This window comes from Peromyscus maniculatus, chromosome 3, assembly GCF_049852395.1.
Source record: "Peromyscus maniculatus bairdii isolate BWxNUB_F1_BW_parent chromosome 3, HU_Pman_BW_mat_3.1, whole genome shotgun sequence".
Lineage (NCBI taxonomy): Eukaryota > Metazoa > Chordata > Mammalia > Rodentia > Cricetidae > Peromyscus > Peromyscus maniculatus.
The window spans coordinates 114,173,309-114,195,869 of record NC_134854.1 but is presented as its reverse complement, the minus strand read 5'-3'; the positions used below and the strand labels follow the sequence as shown (position 1 = coordinate 114,195,869).

The 22,561-nt window shown below is 44.1% G+C and overlaps 1 protein-coding gene across 13 annotated transcripts in view; it reads right to left on the bottom strand.

Annotated features, from left to right (window-relative positions):
• The window catches only part of C3H3orf20 (chromosome 3 C3orf20 homolog), a 55,226-nt gene that overhangs the window by 14,978 nt on the left and 17,687 nt on the right, over positions 1-22,561 (bottom strand). For all 13 annotated transcript variants that reach the window (XM_076567372.1, XM_076567371.1, XM_076567361.1 and 10 more), the window contains 8 exons: positions 21,960-22,076; positions 20,559-20,688; positions 19,376-19,645; positions 14,662-14,811; positions 13,053-13,173; positions 6,491-6,622; positions 2,167-2,290; positions 468-714 (listed from right to left, as the gene is read on the bottom strand). In XM_076567372.1, the coding sequence (XP_076423487.1) occupies positions 468-714; positions 2,167-2,290; positions 6,491-6,622; positions 13,053-13,173; positions 14,662-14,811; positions 19,376-19,645; positions 20,559-20,688; positions 21,960-22,076 (1,291 nt within the window). The remainder of the gene's footprint in view (positions 1-467; positions 715-2,166; positions 2,291-6,490; positions 6,623-13,052; positions 13,174-14,661; positions 14,812-19,375; positions 19,646-20,558; positions 20,689-21,959; positions 22,077-22,561) is intronic.

Here is a 22,561-nt window from a genome sequence, read left to right as displayed (position 1 = left end):
CCTTTTTTTGGTTTCCCCCAAAGCTTTTAAAAATTGGTAAAAATTAGCCAGCCAGGCTAGATTTGGCCCATGACCAGTTCCTATTATGCCGCACTGTTCTGAGACCTTTTCTTATTAGCCCCATGGCCATGCGAAATGACATCATGACCAGTGAGATGGCTTATCAGGTAAAGATGCTTGTGGCTGACAACTCAAGTTCAATCTCTGGAACCCACACAGTGGGAGGAGAAAACTACCCTTGAGGTGTCCTCTGATCTCCACATGTATCCCATGGCATGTGTACATGCACACACATACACAATAAGTGTTCAAAAAATGAAAGATACCATTTAAATACATGTGTATCTCCTATCCTTCTCCACCCCTAGAGAGGGAGCTGCAAACACAGGGCTTGTGTGGTTCCCACTGCATTTGTACTGCCCATCACATCCCTTGGCTCTACAGAAGAAATGAAGGATTAAGCCAACCTTGGTGTGACTTTGGCCTGGACTCTGTTGCTCTTCTTTTGAACAGGGATCAAGAGCGTGTGTATAGACTCCTCCTTCTCCTTGTCTTCAATTAAGGAATCTGGCCGGGCTGAATGGGATCGCACAAGGGTTTCTCCTTGGTAAAAACTTGACTTACGGCTCCGATCAGGAAAAGACCCGGATTTCACCTTGACCCGACTAGCTTCTGTGTCTTCCCTCATGGTGGGATATTCTATGGTGAACAGACCTGTCAACAGGAAAGCTGCTGTCACTTTCCCAAACTACCAGGTCACCTCTGTACCTGCTTCTTGGCTCCTACCAATTGGTCCAATTGGTCACTCATGCTCACTGACCCCTCACTGGCTCCTGTCCAGTCTGCCTTGCTCTGCATCTAGCACACTGCCCTAGTCAGTGGTCAGCACAAATAAACACATCTCATTTCTACTTGTTCTGCAAGACCCAGCTTCAGTCTTTACTCAGATGCCCTGTATTTCACTCAGCTCTATGTTCTTCATAGCACTCAACAATAAGGTTAAGTACACCATGTGTTCCCTTCGCTAAGAATACTGTCCCTCAGGTCTCTACACTGAGGCTGGTTTCACCCTTTTCTTTGTTGTGCTGTGGGATTTTTTGGGGGTATTTTTTACTTGCTTTTTCTACTTAGTCCAGTAGAAATTTCTGAGGCCAGAGACCTAACATTCCTTCATTCACCCAGCATTTATTGAATGAGGATGCTAGGCATAAAGACAACCCAAGACAGGCCCTTTGCTGCTGAGAACAGAGGGGATGGGCAGACAAGGAGATAAATATTCACAAAGCTAGGTAACAAAATGTTTTAAATATATAATTTATTTAAATTTAGTTTATGTGCATTGGTGTGAAGGTGTCAGATCCCCTGGAACTAGAGGTACAGACAGTTGTGAGATGCCATGTGGGTGCTAGGAATTGAACCTGGGTCTTCTGGAAGAGCAAACAGTGCTCTTAACTGCTGAGCCATCTCTCCAGCCCTGGTAACAAGATTTATAACTAGAGCAGTGTTGAGAACCATCAGAGCAGCCATGGGAATCATCAGAATGGGAGAGGGAGCCCTACTTTGTGAGGGGAGTCAAGGAAGGCTCACAAAGGAAGGGCATAATTGAACTAAGCCTCTCCTCAGGAGAGATTCCTGGAGAAGCTGTGTGGGTAGCATGGCTGCAGACCCAGCCGGGAGGTAACAGAGTATGATTTGGTAGCACCTCGTTCTGTCAGTAGAGCAGAGAACACAGACATGGAAGGCTCCTGAAGCCTCTCACAAGAGTGCTCTGTGTCTAGCAGGGACAGTTTCGTGAAGTGACTGGATTTTTCTCTTCTTCTGAGATCATCCACAGAAGAGAGAGGAGCAAATGCCAGTTAAAAAGGATGCCAGATGGTATGGGGACAAAGCAGAAAGAGCCCAGATGGATGCACAAAGCCTATTAGAGATAGGAAAGTAACATAATTGCATGGAGACACTAAGGACACATGGGGGAAGAGTTCAGAAATTAAAGTTTCTCAGTCCACTAGTCCCAGCGTGTGTTCTCAGGCAATCCCCTTAGAAAATACTGGGGGTCCCGACCTCTCAGGAGGCTGAAGCTCACGAGGTGAGAAGACTAAACTTTGAGATAAGTGACCCAAGATTTAGGAGGCCTTCTAGTAAGCCTATGCACCTTTCTGCCCTTACCTGCTGCCAGCAACACAGAGTTCATAAACTGAGTCACAGTCTTCTGAAACCGCTTCTTGATCTCAACCAGGGCTCTGTTTATCTTTAACATCTTGTCATCCATGGTACTGATTCTGCGAACTGACTGGAGGAAGGCAAAGGGGTTGGGGACAGTGGTCACCTGCCTTCAGGGAGCTGTCTGCCTGTTCAGCAGAACTGACTCTGCTCTGAAGGTTATGTGGCTATTCCTTCTGCCTAGAATACATCTCTGGTCCTCTTGGCCCAGTCCTTTCTGAGTCAGAGCCAGACCTGACTCAGATTCTCCCATTGTGAGGGCTTCTCTGATTCTACTGGGTAGAACTACCCCTTGCCTTGACTTCCAATGTGCTATGTGACTGCAAGACAAGTTAGCACTTAACTAAGCAATTGGGTGCATTTGTTCTGTCCCCCTAAACTTCTGGGAGAGGAGGACTGTGCCTTGGTGTCCTCTGATTTCATGAGAAGGTGCTCAGGAAATGTTATTGCTTTCTGAATGACTGGGTGCAGAGAGGCTCCTCTGGAGTGTCCACTGCCAGTCTAATCCTATAGTGCATATACATCTTTTAGAATGCTTCTACCCAGCCAGCTACTGTGGACAACTCCTAGCTGAAGAGCCATGCTTGGTCCAGGTTACAGAGACCAGCAGGTCATCCACAGCACAAAGGCCCCAGTCTTTCACCTGGAGTTGGGATTACTCTGATGGGTCATCTGGACTCCTTGTGGTATCCCAGAGGCCTTTGCTTCAGCTTCCCTGAAGTTCAGCTTCTCTTTTCTCTAATCCCCAAAGCAATCATTTCCAGTAAGGTCCTGTGTGCCAGTCTCGTTTCTGAAGAAGCTGCTCTGCATAGTGCCTCCATGGAACTGCAAAACCATGCTCAGAATCCAGAGTTCACTGCAGTCAGTCTTTCCCCCAGGAAGCCTTCCCTTGTTTCCTCAGCCAATGGCACTTGCTCTCTACTAAATGTCCACATCTACCTATTCCCATCATGTTTGTCTGGGTTTTGTTCATTTTTTTCACTTCCTTTATCCCTTCACTTGGCTGACTCCTAAAGAGCAGGCTCTATGCCTTTTCTATTGCCCTCTTAAAATAGTGGAAGTATGAGAAAGTTTCTTCTGTAGAATTTAAGCCTCAGGTGGAGTGAGTAGGATAAGGAGTAGACAGATACTCTAGACAAGGATTAAAGCTGGTTTTATTCCTCTGCAGGCAAGAACCCTGTAAAGAATGGTCCCAGTTACTAGCAAAGTCCCAGCCTCCCTCTGAGCAGTCCCAGCCACTGCTTCTGGGCTAATTTTATTTATTTATTTGTAATTTATATCCACCCTGGTTCCAAAAAGGATCTGAAACGGCACTCTGGGCTAATAAAGCATTTAAGTCAAAGCATTGCCTCGCTTCCAAAGTGCTGCCTAGATAGAAATATTTAGTGAGAAGCCAGGCCTCAGGGCTGTAAAAGCTGGGATTGCCATTCTGCCTGTCGCTATGATAGGTGGCTCTCTCTGGGATGGGTGTCTGGGGAAACCATTTAACAAGCTTCCCAATGACAGAGACACTACCCTCCCCCAGTCACAGCCTTTCTAGGTGGCCATGTATTTTTACAGAACCAGAGCCAAACAAGCACATATAGTGTGTTTGAAAGGACTATAAAAATTCTAGGATAGACTCAAAGTCAGATTGGCCTTTACACATCATCACTATACAGACAGGGAAACTTGGGCTCAACCAGAGAAGTGCCTGGGCTAAGGCCCTGTGGTCTCTTCCTAACCTGGGCTCTTTGCCAGACCCAATACTCTGAAAGTTTCCTTGGTTTTCAAAACTTTGTTAGTTCCAAGGATCTAAGATGACCAGTTATCTAAGCCTGGGGAATTCATGCAAAAATAACTTGAAATGCTGAACCTATTGTTCAGAACAAAGTTTGAAAATTCTGTTGCTCACAGGAAATGATTACATTTATTCATTTATTTTGCTCATCTAGTTATAATATACATTATAGAACACACCGTACATTTTAAAATAGAAACAATTACAGACAATGCTTTTTTGGCAAGCCAGCCTTCTCTGTCACCAGTGCTTGTCATCTATAATGCAGCATGTTTTCTGAGGCCATTTTAATGCATCGGCCTGTTTATCCTTATGTTAAATGCCCCCAAGATAGTCATGTTCTTTGAGTTATTGTGTCATTTTAAATAACTTTTCACCCTTCTACTACACTGTCAGACTGTGCCTTTGTGAGCCCCTTGATGGAGACGCTACCCTGGACATTTAGCATGGTCTAGTAGAAATACAATATGAGCTAGTTTAATGCTTAGCAGCCACATTCAAAACATCCTAAAGTTATAATTAATTCTAATAATATATTTATTTTACCCAGTATATAAAAATGATCATTTAACACACAATGAAACTGGCAATTACTGAAACATTTTATATTCTCTTCCCATTAAAGTCTTTGAAACGCAGAATGCATTTTTACTTAGATCTCCAATCAATTTGTACTCATTGCTCTTCAAAGGCTCAACAGCCCTGTGTGACTTACGTTTACTTGTGTCGGCCATATTGAACAGCACAGCTTTGGGCATCTAATTCTGGCTCACTACAGTTGTACTAAGGTAAGGTAAGGTAAAATCACATTTGTATTACTTAGTTTTCCCAGGCTTAGAGTGCACATGTGCACACAGACTTGAGAGTCATTTCATTCAGCTCTTTGGAATGGTCTTTAAGTTGCTTATGGTTCTCAGGAAACACTCAAGAGATCGTCAGACATAGTATGCATTTAACAATGACCATTAGAACAAGAACCTGGAACCAAAGGAACATGAGAGTGGCATAACATGCATGTGTATTCGTCTCAGCTCATTCATATAGCCTACCTGCCTGCCATCTTTGGTTCCTTCGTCCCTTACTTCCTTTTTGCTGGGGATGGAACTAGCCTCCCATGTGACACTAGTTAAGCACTCTACTCTGTACTGCACCTAAGCCCATTGTAGTTATAATTCTTGAAGCTGATATGCTTGAACTCACAGGCACCTGAATGTCTTTGGTGTTTCTATGAGAGCCTTGATGAACACGGTCTTTTCTCGTGTCTCAGCAGTTCCCATATGCCTCTATAACATGATGCTAACCAGGCTGGACTCATAATTGGTATGTGTTCTTTTGTCCCCTCCATTAGACTGAAAGTTCTAGAGACTAGAAAGAGGCTTCATTTCTATACCTCTAGTAGCTACTGTGGCAGATTACAAGTGTTAATGAATGTTTGCTGAATTATTTAATAAATCAGTGAAAGAGAAATGCTGCTGGAATGAAAGTGCAATGGGTAAAGCAGAATGATGCTTTCTTCTGAGGACAGCATGCATCTGCTCCATATATTGTGGATCTACAATGAATGCCTGCCCCATGTCTTTGTGTAACTCAAGAGCAGTCAGGTATCTCTGAGAGCCTGAGAGCTTATGACATACTTTGGTAATATCCCATAGCTTTAAGAGCCTCTTGCTCAGGTCCTTAGAATTTATCATCCAAGCCAGGACACCACTGAAGGGGGAAGGGATACTATTTGCAATTCCCACAGGTGGACAGGTGTAAACAGGGACTGGCACTAGGCAAACTGCTTCTGGCCCTAGGAACCAATCCCAGCAAAGCATCGACAGGGGAATTACAGTGATCTGCTGCATTCACATGAGCTCTTGGTTATCCCAGTTTAATTTCTCATGCCAAGTGTCACCTTTTAGACACCCCAAGATTTAGGGATGGCATCCTCTTCATTTGCTTGATCTTTCCCATGATGTTGATTTGGCCCAGGCCACAGTTGGACCAATGAATGGAAAGATTGGACTCGAAAAGGTTCTGTTGAATTTCATTCCCTCAATAAATAATGGGGAAAACAGCCACTGCTCTTTGCTTGTGGGATCTACATTCTCACAGAGTGATCATCTCCACAGATACCTCAACCTGAAGGTGCTCAAGTCCCTTGTACAAATGGTGTGGGATTCACCATCACCTATGCACATCCCCTGTGTCTTTTAGCCATCTCTCGATTACTTGGCATACTAGTACAGTGCAGGTCTAACACAGTCATTGCTCCACTACGTTAGTCAGGGAGTGAGGCATGGACAATCTGTGTGTGCTCAGTTCAGGCCCGGTACCGTTTTCTGAGAGTTTTCCACTCACAGCTGATTAAATACGAGGATACGGAAGAGCCTTACATGGCAGGGAGTGGGGAGTCCCTGAGCTGTGACACGGCAAGCTTGGCTGAGACACCCTGGGTCAGGGCTGGGTGCCCCACCCGCTTTTCTCTACTCATCTACTTTGCCTTACCCGTTTGTCATGCACCACGCCATGGGGACAGCTTTTGGGTGACACACTGAGTGTTACCGACTCATTCATGGAGGTGAAGGTGACGGTGACGGAGTCCTGCCCCAAGACTGTTAGCTTCATTTGTTCATTCACCTGCAGATAAAGAAACCAGCACTCATGGATCCCTGCTTCCAAGCCCAAGGCACAAACCCTTCTTGGCTTGGAGCTGAGACTTGTAGGCTCTTTCTGGGCCCTTTGCTGGAATCTAACTTTCATGGAGAAGAGAGAATAGCAGTGTCCTTTTGGAGATTAACTGAGAAAGTGAACAATGCCTTCTTTTCCTGTTCCTTTCCTCCCTTCCAACTCACTGCTGGAAACAGCTGTGAAAGCAGCACAGGTGTCAGGCAGGGAGTCAGCTTGAGTCCTGTCAGCTGCACTGGGATGCCAGCTTGGAGCCTGGGTCAGACAGCTGTGGCTACTCTGGCACCAACTGATTTCAGTCTTATTCTCTTAGCAAGCTGTTCAGTCCCTCTGAATCTCAAACTCTTCAGGATGAAGAAGTCATGGGCTGAGGTTTTTAATGACAGGAGTGTCCTTTTAAGCCATAAATGCTCCTGCCCCTCATAAGAGAATGGTGTCAGAGGATGTAGATCAGGGCAGCTCGCTTAGTTTTGAACAGTTTGCCAATTCCAAGTGTTATTTATCCAAGGCTACAGAGTGTACAGCCCTCTACCACTGTATTCCTCCCAGTCTTCAGTGTTCTGACCTGCAACACCTCTTTACCTACAGACACCTCAGACTGTTCTGAATCAAGAGAGTTTTCTCCTTTGCCCCTCCCACTTCCACTAGTCCAGATGTTGGCCCAGTAGCCAGGGCCTCATTTTCTCATCACTAAGTCTCTGCCTCACACACTCTGTCATCTGGATCAGGCCCATCGGTATCCGAAAGATAATAAACCATGATGTGCCAAGTCTCTGGACAGCTTCAGACTTGCTGACCACTCTCATTTAAGAGAAACTACCCACTCTGGGTCTTAGAGAAATGTAGAATGGAGATGTCTTCAGGAACTCAAGCTTTGCTTAAGGGACCAGATTATATTCTAGTTTTGCCTCTTATCAATTGGACAATTTAGGGAAAATCGATTGCCTTCTCTGAGCCTGGAGACAATAATTCAGCCACTCTCTGAGGGTGCTGAGCATCCTTTGTGGGCTAAAACATGTATAAAGCTTAACATAGTACAACTATTGTTTATTTACTATCCTGCTTCCTGGGGATGTGCCCTCTCCTAAAGCCTACAATATGGATGCTCTATAAACTCAGTCAAGTTTCCTCTTATTAAGAGATCATTTGCTACCTGACATGTCTGTTCTCTTCAAGTTCTTGCCGCAGGTCAGGTATAAGGTCATAGGTACCCAGAGAGGCATTCTACTGAGTCAAATCAGCACATCTAAAACTGTAAGGGGTATAGTAATATATATGTGCAAAATATTATAACAAGCCCATTGTTTTGTTTGCTAACTTAAAAATTAATTTTAAAATGTTCATATTCGTTTCTGAATCCCAGAAATCTTGCAATATCTTCATTCACATCTATCTCTACAGCTCATGCCTGGATGCTAGCATTCATCTGTTGAAATGGCTCCTGTTAAAAAAAAAAACACTGCCAACATCTTTAATAGACATGTTAAGTCTAGCTAGTAACCTCACTAGTCATTCCACTCATTCATCTTCTGGTATTTCCTTTTCTAAAAAAAAAAAAAAAAAAAAAAAAAAAAAGGATTATTTTTAATTATGTGTATTGGGGGACTATGTGTATGTGAGTACAGGTACCCGGGGGAGCAGAGCCTTTGGATCCCCTAGAGTTGGAGTTACAGGTCATTGTGAGCCATCCAATGTGGGTGTTAGAAACCAAACTCAGGTCCTCTACAAGGGCAGTACACAGTCTTAAGCACTGAGTCAGTTCTCTGTATCTGTTCTCTCCCTCTTGTTGACCTATTACACTGAGGCTGAACTGAGCATTACAACTCTCAGCCTAAAATCTAAGCAGCTGGCCCTACTTCTAGTAGAGCTGAACCAGCCCTTAACAGGTTGACCCTCCCACAGGTAACTAAAAAGTTGAAGAAGAAAACAAAAACAAAACCCCCCAAAACAACTACTTAGTGGCTCAGAAGAGTGAGCAAACCCAGGCAGATTTTGAAGAGCTAAAACTTAAGGATGAGCGTGAGAGGAACTTCTGTCTCAAAGCTCTAGCTTAGAGGCCACCGTCATAGCTAAAACTACCACCTTCTGATGAAGGAATCCAAAGAACAGAACAGGGGCAACAGAAGAGTTCTGGAAAGGACTGAGTCTGTGGAAAGTCTAGAACTATATGTACAAACTTGCCTACATCTCTGGCCAGTCCCTGAACCCTACATGAGAAGGCAGTCTCAAGACAGCTCACAGGTCGAGCAATTTAAAACGCTGTGGTTTGAGTTCTGTCTACCACCGACGGGGAAAGGTTCATAGCTTCAGCTTGACCAAGGTTTTGCCTCTTAGAACAAGCACAGTCAATATCACTCTCAGAAAGACACCAGGATTCCAAGAGTCCACAGCACAACAGTGGCAGTCTGTAAGCCAAAATTCTATGGTAGAAGAGGGACTAGTAAAACATGAGCCATTCTCAAGGCAACAGGTTGTTGACTGAAGCTGACCATGTTTGGCACAACCAGGACACAGAAATCTCCACACATTATACTCTGAAACACCTGATGTACCAATATTCAGTGATATAAGGGGAAATAATCTTGTTGTGAATTATTAAAAGGGAAGTTCTCTGCAAAAGGATAAAAAAATAAAACTAAAGAGAATTCTAGAACACTGAAATTTAAACTTTTTATAACATTATCACAAAATCAAAATGGAGATGACAAGGAATTTAGAGAACTTGAAGACAGATCAAGAGAAATCACACAATTCTGAAAAGCAAAGAGACAAAAATTAGAACCACAACAAAAAAGAGCTTGAAAGACCCATGGAACATCAGGAATTAAAAGCATTTGCTACTCTTCCAGAGGACCGGAGTTCAGTTCCCAGCATCCATATCAAATGTCTCACAATTGTGGGGGATTCCAATGCCCTCTTCTGGCCTTCATGGGTATTTGTATACATGTGTCACACAAAGACAGACAGACAGACAGACAGACAGACACACACACACACACACACACACACACCTTAAAAGTATAAACTACAAGCTGGGCGGTGGTGGTACACACCTTTAATCCCAGCACTCGGGAGGCAGAGCCAGGCAGATCTCTGTGAGTTCGAGACCAGCCTGGTCTACTGAGTGAGATCCAGGACAGGCTCCAAAACTACATAGAGAAACCCTGTCTCAAAAAAAAACAAAAAAACAAACAAACAAAAAACAAAACAAAACAAAAAAACCCCTACATATAATTGGAACCTCCAAAGAAAAGGAGAAAGTCTGGGACACAGTTGCATTTTGCATTGTTTATACATCTAGGAATGATGTAAGAGATTTTCCAAATTTGAGTAAATGAATTTACATATACTTAACAATTTTAAAAGGCTCAAAAATGAATAGAATAAACACGACAGTCATATTTAAACAAATCATCAAACTTTAAGTGTCCTAGTTTGTTTTCTATCGCTGTGATGAAGACCACTTTGACCAAAGGCAAATTTGGGAGGAAAGGGTTTGACTTGCATGTCCTCATCACAGTCCATCACTGAGAGAAGTCAAGGCAGGAACTCAAGTATGGCAGGAACATGGAGACAGAAACTGAAGTAGAGGCCATGGAGGAATGCTACTTACCGCCTTGCTCCCCATCACTTGTTCAGCTCTCTTTCCTTTCTTTTATTGATCTTTATTTTATATGTATGGGTGTTTTGCCTGTATGTATGTCCATGTACCATGTGTATACACTGTTCATGGAGGTCAGAGAGGGAGTTACAAATGGATGTTAACTGCCATAGGGATGCTGAGAATCAAACTCAGATCTTCTGGGAGAGCAGCCTATGTTTTTAATCAATGAGCCATCTCTCCAGCCCCTCAGCTTGCTTCCTTATACAACCCAGGACCATCTTGCCCAGGGATGACACTAATTACAGTGTGTTGGGGCCTCCCACATCAATCATTAGTTAAAAAAAATACCCCCACAGACTTGTATACAGGCCAATCCGATATGAGCGTCAATTCCCCAATTAAGATTCCCTCTCTTCCTAGATATGTCTAGGTTTGTGTTAAAGTGATAAAAGCTAACCAGCATCCTAGAAACCAAGAGAAAACCTTTAAAAAGTAGCAACCAGAGAAAGCAAACAGATTTGGGTAACTACAGATGCAGACTCTCATCCTAAACTACGGAGGGAAGGCATAATGAACACTATTTTTAAAATGTTAAAAGCAAAAAATAAAGTCAACTCAGGATCTCATATCTCATAAAACTATCCCTTAACAATGACATTTTTCACATGAAAACAACAGCAAACTTGTTGCCAGAAGATCTGTATTTATAAAACTGCCAAAGAAGTTCTTCAAGTTGAAGAAAAATAATAGCAGTGAGTAGCTTAGATTTGGATGGCAGAGTGAAGGGAGTTAGAAATAGCCAGTATCTGAGTTAAAACTGGTTAAAGACAGCGTACCAACTCCCCAGAGCCTGACACCTGGTGCCTGTCATTCCATCCTATGTCATCTACTCCTTTTGTCCCCTTCCTACAGAAGAACATATGAACTCTTAAAAGGTGGGTGCCACACCAGGCCCTCCAACATAAAGCCTTTAGGAGTAATGTTTATTCTTTCATTTTATCTAGACTCCTCCTCTCTTCCCAACCTCTGAATCATCATACACTGTCACTCCATGTTATAACTCAAGGGCTACTTTCTATTCCAGGCTGCTTCTGATTGCATAGACCTTTGCTGTGCAGCTTCAGGGTGAACTAAAGTAAGGCACAATGCTAAAAAGCCGAGCATGATGGTGCATACCTGTAATCGTACCACTCAGAAGACTGAGCAGAAAGATTATGAGTTCAGTGCTAGCCTGTCTGCATTATTGCCACAGATAGGCATTATTGTGCAGCAATTTCCCCTGAACTGGAACACTGTCCTGGAAGAAGGAAGGAGGCTCCTAATATTTAGGAAATAAATAAGCTTGCAAATCTAGAAAAACTGAAATTTAAAAGATTCACAGGGCCTCTGCCTCATTATACAAGAGATAAACAACTTCTGGGGAGGAGACTCTGGGACCAGCTAAGCTGTCTGGAGAGACTCTAGTACCTGTCTAGCTGCCTACAAGCTGTGTAGAGAACTCCAGGGATACATCTTTTGTGGATTATCAACCAGGACAAGATAGATGTCTACTAATGCAGCTAGTTGCTTTTGAGTCATTCAGGCTTTGCAAGTAACTCTCATTCATAAGTTGATCAGTAACTCCAATAAACTTGTTTGTCAAGCTAGACTATGGTAGAACCATTTCTTTGGTCATGCATTCATGCCCTATCTAGGGTGAAATAGACATTTATTCACATCTTCCAGGAAAGTCACACAGTGGGCACTATTAAAAAAAAAACAACAACAACTATAAGGTCAGCAAGATGGCTCAGTGGGTAAAGGTGCATTCTGCAAGACAGACAAGTTCAAGTCTTGGGACTCACATGGTAGGAGAGAACGAACTCTGCAAGTTGTCCCCGACCTCTATGTGTGTGTTATGACATGCCCTCATGCTCGCACGTGCATGCACATATAAATAAATAAATAAATATATGCTGTACGTTTATTAAGTATGTTCCTTACCTAGTCAAATTGCTGTCTCACACTCTGATAGCTGAATAACAATTTTGGCTTAAGAGTTATAGAGATACAGAGACAAATTAATTAAAGCCTTGCTTCCAGCATAAGTATGCCAAATTCTGTTTCTGTGCCCCTGCTGGTACAGCTAGCTATCTGACTAGACAACAAGTCCTGCTTACTCAAGGTAGAATGTCCTAACCGATACCCATACTATTCGCTTTTGTAAGCATGCTTAAGCACAGTGAAAATTTCCCTTCTTGGTCATGAAACACAAAGACTACCTGCAAACAGCCATGCAGGCAGAAAATTACAAGCCTATAAAAACTGTAAGCAGCTACAAGTGGGCAGTAACTAGACTCACAGAGCACAGCTCAGTCTAGGAGAGCTAGCATAAAAGGAGCCCAAGTTCTCCAACTCTTCAAGTATTGCTTAGTTCTTTACTAGCCAGTTTTATATAACACAAAATAAATATAATCAATTTCCAAAAAACTAAAAGCTAAAGATATTAAAAATTAAGTTGTCAACTACTATAAAATGTTGTTTCATAAAATGAATATTTTACAATAAAATGGAACAATATAAATAAAAATCAAATAGGAAGGATCAGTAAAGTAGCCCAGTAAAGTAGTTGCTATAGGCTGGTGAAAAGCAAGTGAGTCTACTCTGGACCACTACTGACTGACTCATGACCTCTGAACAAGATCATGTGGTCGCTAGGGCAGTGATGTCTTACAGGTGCTTGCCTTTTGATGCTGAGTAGCCTGTGGAAGCCACCCCCTACCGATGATGCCCACATACCTTGTATTCCAGAGAGAGCAATGTCTCAGTCTTGTTAGCCCAGCTCCACTTATGGACTATGTAGCCCTTTTGGTCATTTGTGATTCCACCTTCCTCATCCAAAACCACAACATATGGACAGCTGGAAGATACACAGAAGATAGAAACTACTTATAGACTCTGAAAGAATTCCCTCATCACTTTGGCTACAGGCAGGCAGGGCTAGGAGAGTCTGCCCCAGTCTGAAGGAATGTTTACCTGACATAAACTAGAGGAAGGGAAGGAAAGAATCTGGACTCCTGTTACCAGCTTCACCTTTCTACCCACTACAGTCTAAGACTCTTTACACCAACTGATGCTAGTGGGGCATCTGTGGAGAAGGTACAGGCTGAGGTAGATAATATAGGCTGAAGCAAAACCCAAAAGATGAAAAATGATTTTTTTCCTGTAGTCCAGAAAGGATGTCACAAAGATATCAAGCACCAAAATGTGAGCTAGAACATCTAAATATGAAAGGAAGTAACTTTTTCCAAAATAACTTATGAAAAGCTACATAAAGATCAACTCTTAGCTGTCAAGAGTATGTGCTGCTCTTAAGAGACCCCCCATGTGGTAGTTAATCTGAATTGTCAATTTGAGTAGCTTAGACATGCCTAGATTAGTGGAGCATGCCTCTGGGTCTATCTGTGCTTTCAGAGATGAACAGATCTGGTCCTGATCAGCAGGTTAATCCTTTGATGGGTTCATAATATGCTGGCATCATTAGGAAGTGGTGAAAGACAAGAGGAAGCCTAGGTGGAGGAAGTTAGTCACTGAGTTACATCTTGGGGAGGGCTGTATTTTGCTCTGGTCCCTTGCTGTAAGCCCCTTTCTCTATTTCCTAGGTCACCATGATATAAACTTCTCTAATCCACTGTGCTATGACAAACTAGCACCTCTGAAACTGTGAACCAAAATAAATCTTTCCTTCTTCAAGTGGCTAATTTGCCACAGTAATGGGTAAAGTAATTAATACGCCACAAAAGTGGTATTCACACATTGTTTACCCGTTCCTAGTGTAAGACACTTTTTCCACTAAAGAATTCTTCCAGGGGTGAGAATTGGGGATATGGCTCAGTGGCAGATTACTTGCCTAGCATTTATGAGGTTCTGGTCCTCAGCACTGAAAAACAGTAACAACAAAAACCCTGTGTATCAGCCACATAGTGGTGGTGCACACATTGAATCCCATCACTTGGGAGATCTCAGAGAGGCAGGCAGATCTCTGTGAGTTTGAGGCCAACCTGTTCTATAGAACAAGTTTCAGGATAGCCAGGGCTGCACAGAGAAACTCTTACTCAAAAAACAAAAACAAACCAAAATAAACCACCCTGTACATCTGACCAAGAATGGAGATCTGTGTTCTGGTGTACCCAGTGGTGGATTTAGAGTGGGTTTCTTCTCACCGTGGAAAGTGCAACATGTACCCAGCAGCTGGGCCTCAAAGTACCACAAGTTTTACAGGCACTGCTTCCCTGCCTCAGTGCCTCCCTAGACTCCTTTAACTAGGAACTGTAAGTCATCACCTTATATATGGAACCATTACCTCAAGGGATACTTCATGAGGCTAGACTTCCCTTGACCTACTCACCTGTTCTTCAGGTTGTAGTAAACACAGCCCTGGCCGTCAGAATTGAACAGAGCCAGGAAGGTGTTAGGTACGTCGTTAAAGAGGCAGGTGATGGGTTTCCCTCTGCAGCACGTGGGAATCTGAAGCATGGCGATGTTTCCGGAGGGATAGCTGGCAGATACAGTCAAGTCAAACGAATAGAGAACTCTCCAGGAGCTGGTTATCAGAATCCCCACAGCAACAGGCCTCCACAGGAAAGGATTCTTCTGCTGTACATTGTCCCCTTCCTTCAAAGGTCCTGCCTGTGCGTTGCATGGGTCACAACTAAACAATTGGCATGGCATGGAACCCAGCCATGCCCCAGGGCCTTTCTCCATTTCACATGTCCAGGTTTTCACAGGTCTAAATGGTACCGGGAACATAGACTTTTAGTGCTTAAACATGAAGGTCTTGGGAAAACCAGGGTGAGGAGGTCACCCCATGCCTTGTCTCATCTTGTACCACAAGTGAGTGACAAAGCCAGGGCATGATCTCCAGAACCAGCAGTATTTCTAGTACTGTCAGGCTGCCTCCCCTTTTGGCCAGTCTAGTAGAAAAATACATTCTCTCTGCTCCTTCCGTAGCTCAGGAGGCCCCAAGAAGCACTAGTCCTCAGAAGAACAGTGTCAGCAGCGACTTCTCTATATAGAATTGCAGAAGCCAGTGCTCCAGGTAGGAGGACTCTAGTGACTAGTATTACAATTTGTCCTCCTAAATATTTCCTACCAGCCAAGTAAAAACAGAAATGGAAAGAGGAAAGGTGATAAGCAGGTAGAGATGACACAGAGTGACCCATCAGAAATTCTAGAGCTGAGTAGGTAGTACAATAATTGAAACAAAGATTTCATTAAACAAATAAAGCAGTAAGTTAAAACAATAAAAGAAAAAAATCATTGTCCTGGAAAACCAATGAGCTGAAATTATCCAGACTGTACATCATATAGGAAAAGAAAGAACTAGGTATGATAGTTCACACCTAGCATCTCAGAACTTTGGAGACCAAGGCAGGAGAATGACTGTGAGTTCTAAGCTAGCCTGAGCTACATAGTTTCTGGTCAGCCTGAACTACAATGTGAGGTACTACCTTTAAAAAAAATCCAAGAAAGAATAGAATCTCAGAGCCTCTGGAAAGCTCATTAGGCATACCAACATATGTACAACAGGAGTCCCAGAAAGCCAGGAAAGAGAGGAGACAGAAAGGATATCTACAAAAGTAAAATACACTGAGTGAAGCTAGGCATGGTTGCACACATCTTTAATCCTAGCATTTGAGAGGCAGAGGCAGGAAAATTTCTGTGAGTGCAGGCCAGCCAGGGCTACACAGAGATACCCTATATCAAAAAAGAAAGAAAGCAGAAAGAAATCTCAAATAATTAAAAAAAATGAACAAACAAATTGGGGAGACTCACAACACTTGTTGATTTAAAACTTACCACAAATCTTTAATAATTAAATCAATGTGGTCTGGCATAAAGATAGACACCAAAATTCCAACAGTGGATTAAAAATGAGTCTAAAAATAGATCCTTCCATCTATAGTCAATCTATTTTTGCCAAGATCCCCAGGACCATTCCAAGTGGAAAGAATGATCTCTTCAACAAACTGCACTGGGACAACAGTACACCCCTGTGCAGAGGAAGGAAATCAGGCCCTGAGTTCATACAAGATGCAAATACTGACCCTGAATACCTCCAAGACTTATCTTAAGAACTTCACCTATAAAGCTGATATAAGAAAACACAAGATCTGGATTCAACAATGATGTCATGGATGTTGAAACTAAAAGCATTAGCAACAAAATGGGATTTCGTCAAAATTAACAACCTTTGGGGTTAGAGTGGTAGAATATGTTTGGCACATTTGAGGCCTTAGGTTCAAGTTCTAGCAACTCCCTCACCAAAACACAATCAAGGCATAAGCAAAAGACTAGAACACACATTTCTCCAAAGACCACTTGCCAGAGAGAAGCAAATGCAAAGTTGTTCAGCATCACTGTCATCAGGAAAGCACAAGTCCAAACCAGGGGATTCCAGCTGATTTCTGTGAAGAATGGTGACATGAACACAGACCTGGTTGCTGCACCAGAATGTTCAAATCAGCTATAGCTTGCAACTGGCCAACTTGGCCACCATGAACAAAGACCTATCATTTTTATCTGAGCTTGTGTGTAAAAACAGTATTGGTGGCTAAAGACAGAATTCTGAAGAAGCCAGGAGGTGAAGAAAAGCTTTCCAAACATGTTTCACTCAGGAAGGATCCAACAGCTGGCTGGTGCACCTTAGCCTTTGAACACAGTGAAACAGAACTTCTTTAAGACTACTGGATACAGCTCACTCATCATGTAACCAAGAGAAGTGAGGCACACAGATTGAATAATGTGTGCAAGGTCACTCTGATGGCTAATGTGGCTGTCAACATCATGACATTTAGGATTATGTAGGAGACAAGCCTCTGGGGGTATCTGTGAGGGCATTTCCTCCAAGAGGGGTTTAACTGACGTAGGAAGACCTATCCTGAATGTGGGCAGCACTATTCTATGGGCCAGGGTCCCAGGACTGGATAAAAGGAAGAAGCAAGCAGAGAACTGGCATTCATCTGTTTCCTGGCTGTGATTCTTGTAATCAACCACTTCACACATCTGCCACCATACCTGACATGAAGGACTATACCTTCAAACTGAGGACAAAATAAACTCTTCCTCCCCAAAATACCCGGTGTGGTATTTTGTCACATCAACCAGACAAGCAATGACTATAGAAAATAAGTGAACCTGGCCCCTGTAACTCCCAAGGAGAAAATGGACTAATCATCAAGATGTCATCACTATTGGAGTAGAAGTCAAGTGTTCCTGCAGCAATGGACAAGAGGTTAGAGGTGGTTCCACATAGGGGACCTCAGAATTCTGGGCCAGGCAGAAATAAAGATCCAAGGCAGCCCCTTTCTGGTCCCATTTCTAGAAAGCTAACTTGTAAACACAGTGTTGAACCTGGTTAATGCAGTGAAGAATCAGAAATAAGGGGTAAAGACGCACCACAGCCTTCTCAAGCAGCAGCTGCCTTGGAAGGAGTTGGCTTCTTCTGTATTGGAAGCAGGAGAGGCAGGGCTGGGAGAATGTGAAGAATGGATTCATTTATGGGCAGAGAAACAATGAGACTTCTTTGACATGCACTTAAATCCTGAATGCCCAGTTCAGTCAAGAGGAGGTGGAACAAAGTGAGGAGGCTGTTGCTGGGCAAGTCTGTTTGGTGCCATGGCCCCAGGAAAGTAGCTGAGATAGTTCAGACACCTGCCCTCTGCTCCAATGGGAGAAGATCTGAGAGCCCAGGGCCCTTCCAAGTCTCCCTTACATGCTTTCTACTATGCAGAATAATCTTTAAGGGCATAACATTGGTATCTGAGAGAGGACCAAAATAGAGGCACAAAAGCCCCTTTTCTCTTGAGGCTTTGCCACCAAGTTCCCTTTGTGACATTTAGTAGGTCAGACTGCCTCTTTGGGGCTCAGTTTCCCTGTTTCTACAACAAAGGAGTAGAACTAGATGACTCTGTGTATCCCATCCTTGAAATCAGTGTAGCTCAGAACCTGGAATAAGTGCTTTACCTCCAATGGACTCAGAGTTCACATTGCCTTAAGGCTGGGCATCTGGATCTGGTGTAGCTCTAGAAGATGCTGGGGAGGGAACAAGTGAGAGATTCCTGAAAGGCACAGTGTTTGAGGGGACTTTATACCTCCATGTTTCCCATAGGGATCTCTCTTTTTTTCCCTTATGGTCAAATTCAAATTCCTTTCCTAATTTTAGAAGATGGCAATCAAACTAAAGTTGCTCCCTCTGAGGCTCTCATGAATGGTCTATCCAGTTCGTTCTAATGATCCACTGTACATTACAGCTACTTGTTACATCTCTGTGAGTAGGAAAATCAGCCAACTCAACCTACCAAGGCATGCACAAACCTTGGGCTCACCCTCTGAAGGGATGTGCCTTTTCAACATCTGAGCTTTCCTGAGCTAGAGTTCAAGCCCAGGCAGAAAGGCAGTTTTCCATTAGCCAGAAGTTCCCTGCAGCTGCAGCTCACAATATGCACGTGTGTGGATATACACACATGTGCATATTTCTAGAAAGATTCTATAGTGCCCATCGGATTCATATGGGAACTGTGTCCTCTTCTGCCACTTTTGCACCCAACATTCGGATTCAGCCACAACAAGGCAGACCTCAGCTGCAGATCACACAGATGTGCAGCAAATGGGATGAGTGCTTAGACTCCAAGCACTTGGACCTTGGAGGTGAAGCACAAGGACACAGGACACAACTAGTGAATAAGGGTCCAGGAAACACCCTCCAAAGCATTTAGGGACACTTCACTTTTTCTATCAGCTGGAAATGAACCACCCTGTCTGTAGCTTTCTCTCTCCTGGCAGAGTCCTAAAGGCAGGGGCCCGCCTACACAGACAAGCTTCTCACAGGTGTCAGGGGCTTGATATACCCCTGCTGATCTGAACTACACTGAACTTGTACTTAAACTCTGAACTTAGACCCTCCAGAGCTTGACCTGGACCAACCAACACTTACCCCTGGAGCATCCTCACCAGGCTTCTCTAGTTGACCAAGAATCCCCATTGAACAGTTAGCTGTTTGAAGCCCTGGAGTTCTCTGGGGCTGAGTTAGGGAGAAAGAGCAACACCCATCAAAAGGATATTAAATGAAGGAAGAGCCATCATAGAAAGTGTAATGCAGCTTGACGGGCTTCTTGGGCCCCTTCCACTCTTGAGAATGGCGGCCCGCGTGAGCATGGTGGCTGGAAGGCTGGTGAAGAGTGGAAGTAGTAATCTGAGTCCCCGCAGTGGGAGGATGGTGAGTGTCCCCCTTGGAGGTCACCATTAAATGAGAGGATATCTTTGCCCTGTAGTTGCGTAAAATCATGGGGCAGGAGATATTCCTCCCTCTCCACAAGATCCTTTCGGCTTCTCTGTGGGAAGGAGATGAACGCATCTTCTAGGCGCTCGGTTCTCACTCTCCAGAGAGGTTCTCTGCAGCCCCTTCCCAGCATCTAAGTCTCCCACCCCAGTCCCCTTGTCCTGAAGTATCATCCCCTTCCTGTTCTTCCTCATATGCAAAGGTAGTATAGTATATTTAGGAGGAAATAGGAAAATGCCTGGAAAAGGCCAGCTGTGTCTGAATGTCTGTCTGGACCTATGGAATGGAGCTATGCACAGAGGGAACTCTGGAGCAGCTGGAGACAGACTATCCCCTCACTCCCCCATCCTGAAGTTCTAGGTAGGCTCCTCCTAGAGGTGAACAGGGTAGCTGTTGCCTACCTGTGCCCTGGCCCGGTGATCCCAGGAGATATATATGACTTAGGTGTGAAATGAAGCTGGACTCTTAGAGAAATAGGTTTCTGCTAGGCCTCACAGTGTTCCCAAATAATATACTATGAATCACCCATATGGATGAAATATTTTGTTTGGGGAGACTTCTTTTTCTTGAATACTTAGGAAATCAAGCCAAAAAATTACCACTTAGGGCACAAAGCCTATGAACTGCCAGGAGCCACACAAAAAAACTTCCTTGGGAGAAGGAGGATGTTGCAGAGGCAAAGAGCATTGAACAGGAGTTGGGCTGACAGTGCTGGGTGAGCTCAGGAACTGCTTTACTTCTCTTATCTGTAAATTGGAAGGACCATGGGCTCGTGTGTGTGTGTGTGTGTGTGTGTGTGTGTGTGTGTGTGTGTGTGTGTGAGAGAGAGAGAGAGAGACAGAGACAGAGACAGAGACAGAGACGGACACAGCTGGACTGACACGGGGAGTGCACTTACTGCTGTGACACCCATCTATCCTTTTGTCCAAGTCCTGTGGATGCCATCCCCATATCTAGACACTCACATGTGGCGACACATATCCTGCAGCTTTTCCCGGGCCTCAGGGCAGGGGTCCTGGATCTCGAAGATGATGCTTTCAGGAGGGGTTCGAACTCGAGGGAGAGGGGACGTGATCTCATCTATAGCCTTTTTGCCTGTAGTTAGAGGTGGGATGAAATATGGGGGGCTTTAGAGGTGAGCTCTTGAGCATCACATTCTCCTGGAGGAGGGCTGCAGAACACGTTAGGAGGCTCTTTTGGGCTCTGCAGCAATGGGGATGGTTGGCTGCTAACTCAGCCAGTCAATAATTAAAGGCACGTCAGAGACTGCGGAACACAGTGATGAACAGCAACAAGAGCAATGAAGTGGGCTTAATGCCGATGCCTCCACCGTTCCCTATAACCAGTCCCCTTTACCAAGGAGAGCAAAGCATGAGGAAAGCAAGTCACACAGGCAGCCAGGAGGGGTGAAGACTTGGCTTCAAGCTTTTCAACTTCCAGCCTTACCTCCAGTGTCTGTGGGAATCAAAGGGGGAAAATGAGTCAACCCTGCCCTCCTTCACTACCCAGTCCTCCCCTGCCTGTCTGTCTAGTCCATGCTGTCATCATACTTGGCACGGTGGGTGGAAGGTCCTGAGACCTCTCTTACTCCCCACAGGTCCCTCTCCACCAAATCTTCCCCTTGGAGCTTCTTTCTCCCACCTACTGTTTAAAGTTCCATCTTGTGAAAGACAAAAGCCTCTCTCTCTCTCTCTCTCTCTCTCTCTCTCTCTCTCTCTCTCTCTCTCTCTCTCTCTCACACACACACACACACACACACACACACACACACACACGCTCCTCAAATTCATAAAGAATATGGTAAACTCAACCTCATTAAGTAGGCAAAGACTATGAACAGAGGGCCTTTCTGTGTGGGCCTTTCTCAACAGGTCAGGGAGTCTTTTGTGGCTTTGCTTTCTGCCCACACATAGTAGCCCCTTCTAGAACACAGAACTGGAGCCTGCTAAGTTTGGGATACAAATACCACTATTTCCCCACTGATGGTATGGCTGGACAGAGCTGTCTCACTCACAGCTACCTGGAGACTGTCTGGGTTGAAGGAATGGATTGTGTGGAGTACACACATGGGAATGGAATGCAATTCTGATTGCAGTGACTGGATGTGCTGCAGCTCTGGGGTGCTTGTAAGGATCCGTGTCACAGGCTGCTGCATTTCAGTGAGCTGAACACCCTTCTATTAGATAAAAACCTAACCAGCCACCAACTGCACAGGCTAGATGCACATCCAGTCATTCATTTCTCCTCTCAATCCACCATCACCAAGGATAGGGGTGTGTGTATAACACCCCCACCCAGAGAGAGAAAGGCAGAGAGAAAGAGAGAGAGAATGTGTGTCTGGCTGGAAACACTACTGTCTTTCTCACCTTTCTTCTTGACTTCCTTTCCTGTGGAGAGGGAGAAGCTCAGACAGGCTGTGGACGTCTGGTAGACCAGCTGATAAGGTGTGCTCACTCCAATGGCAGAAATGTTCATGGAGGATTCTAGGGAAGAAGAATGAATCTTTACCATCTCTTAAAATTTCAGTTCAATTGCAAAAATGTAATATAGTTTTCTTGCTTAAACGAGATAGTGGGTCAGATATTACAAAGTTACCTGTAGTCATAACCAACTAGGAAGTCTTCTGAGGAGAGACTTCTAGATGTATAGATGAGCTCAGAATAGCAAGTGACATTTTAGGGCTCCCCTTTACAGGTTTCCCTGCCCCAGCCTCTTAAGGGTGAAGAGCCTCTCACACTTACATAAGAAGCAGGAACCAAGCACAAGGTGAATTCGTCTAAGGGCAAATGCAAATGTCAGTGTGGCACTAAGTGTGGACAAAGCTAGGCAGCAAGGAGGAAGGAATGAGAGTGGGCTCTCCTTATCTAATGCACGGGAATCAGATGTTCTTCTAACAGTCTTTCAGCCCCACAGTATCACACTGTCTTCTGTGCCACCACCTGATAGGTGGCTGCTTAGTTCTAATGTA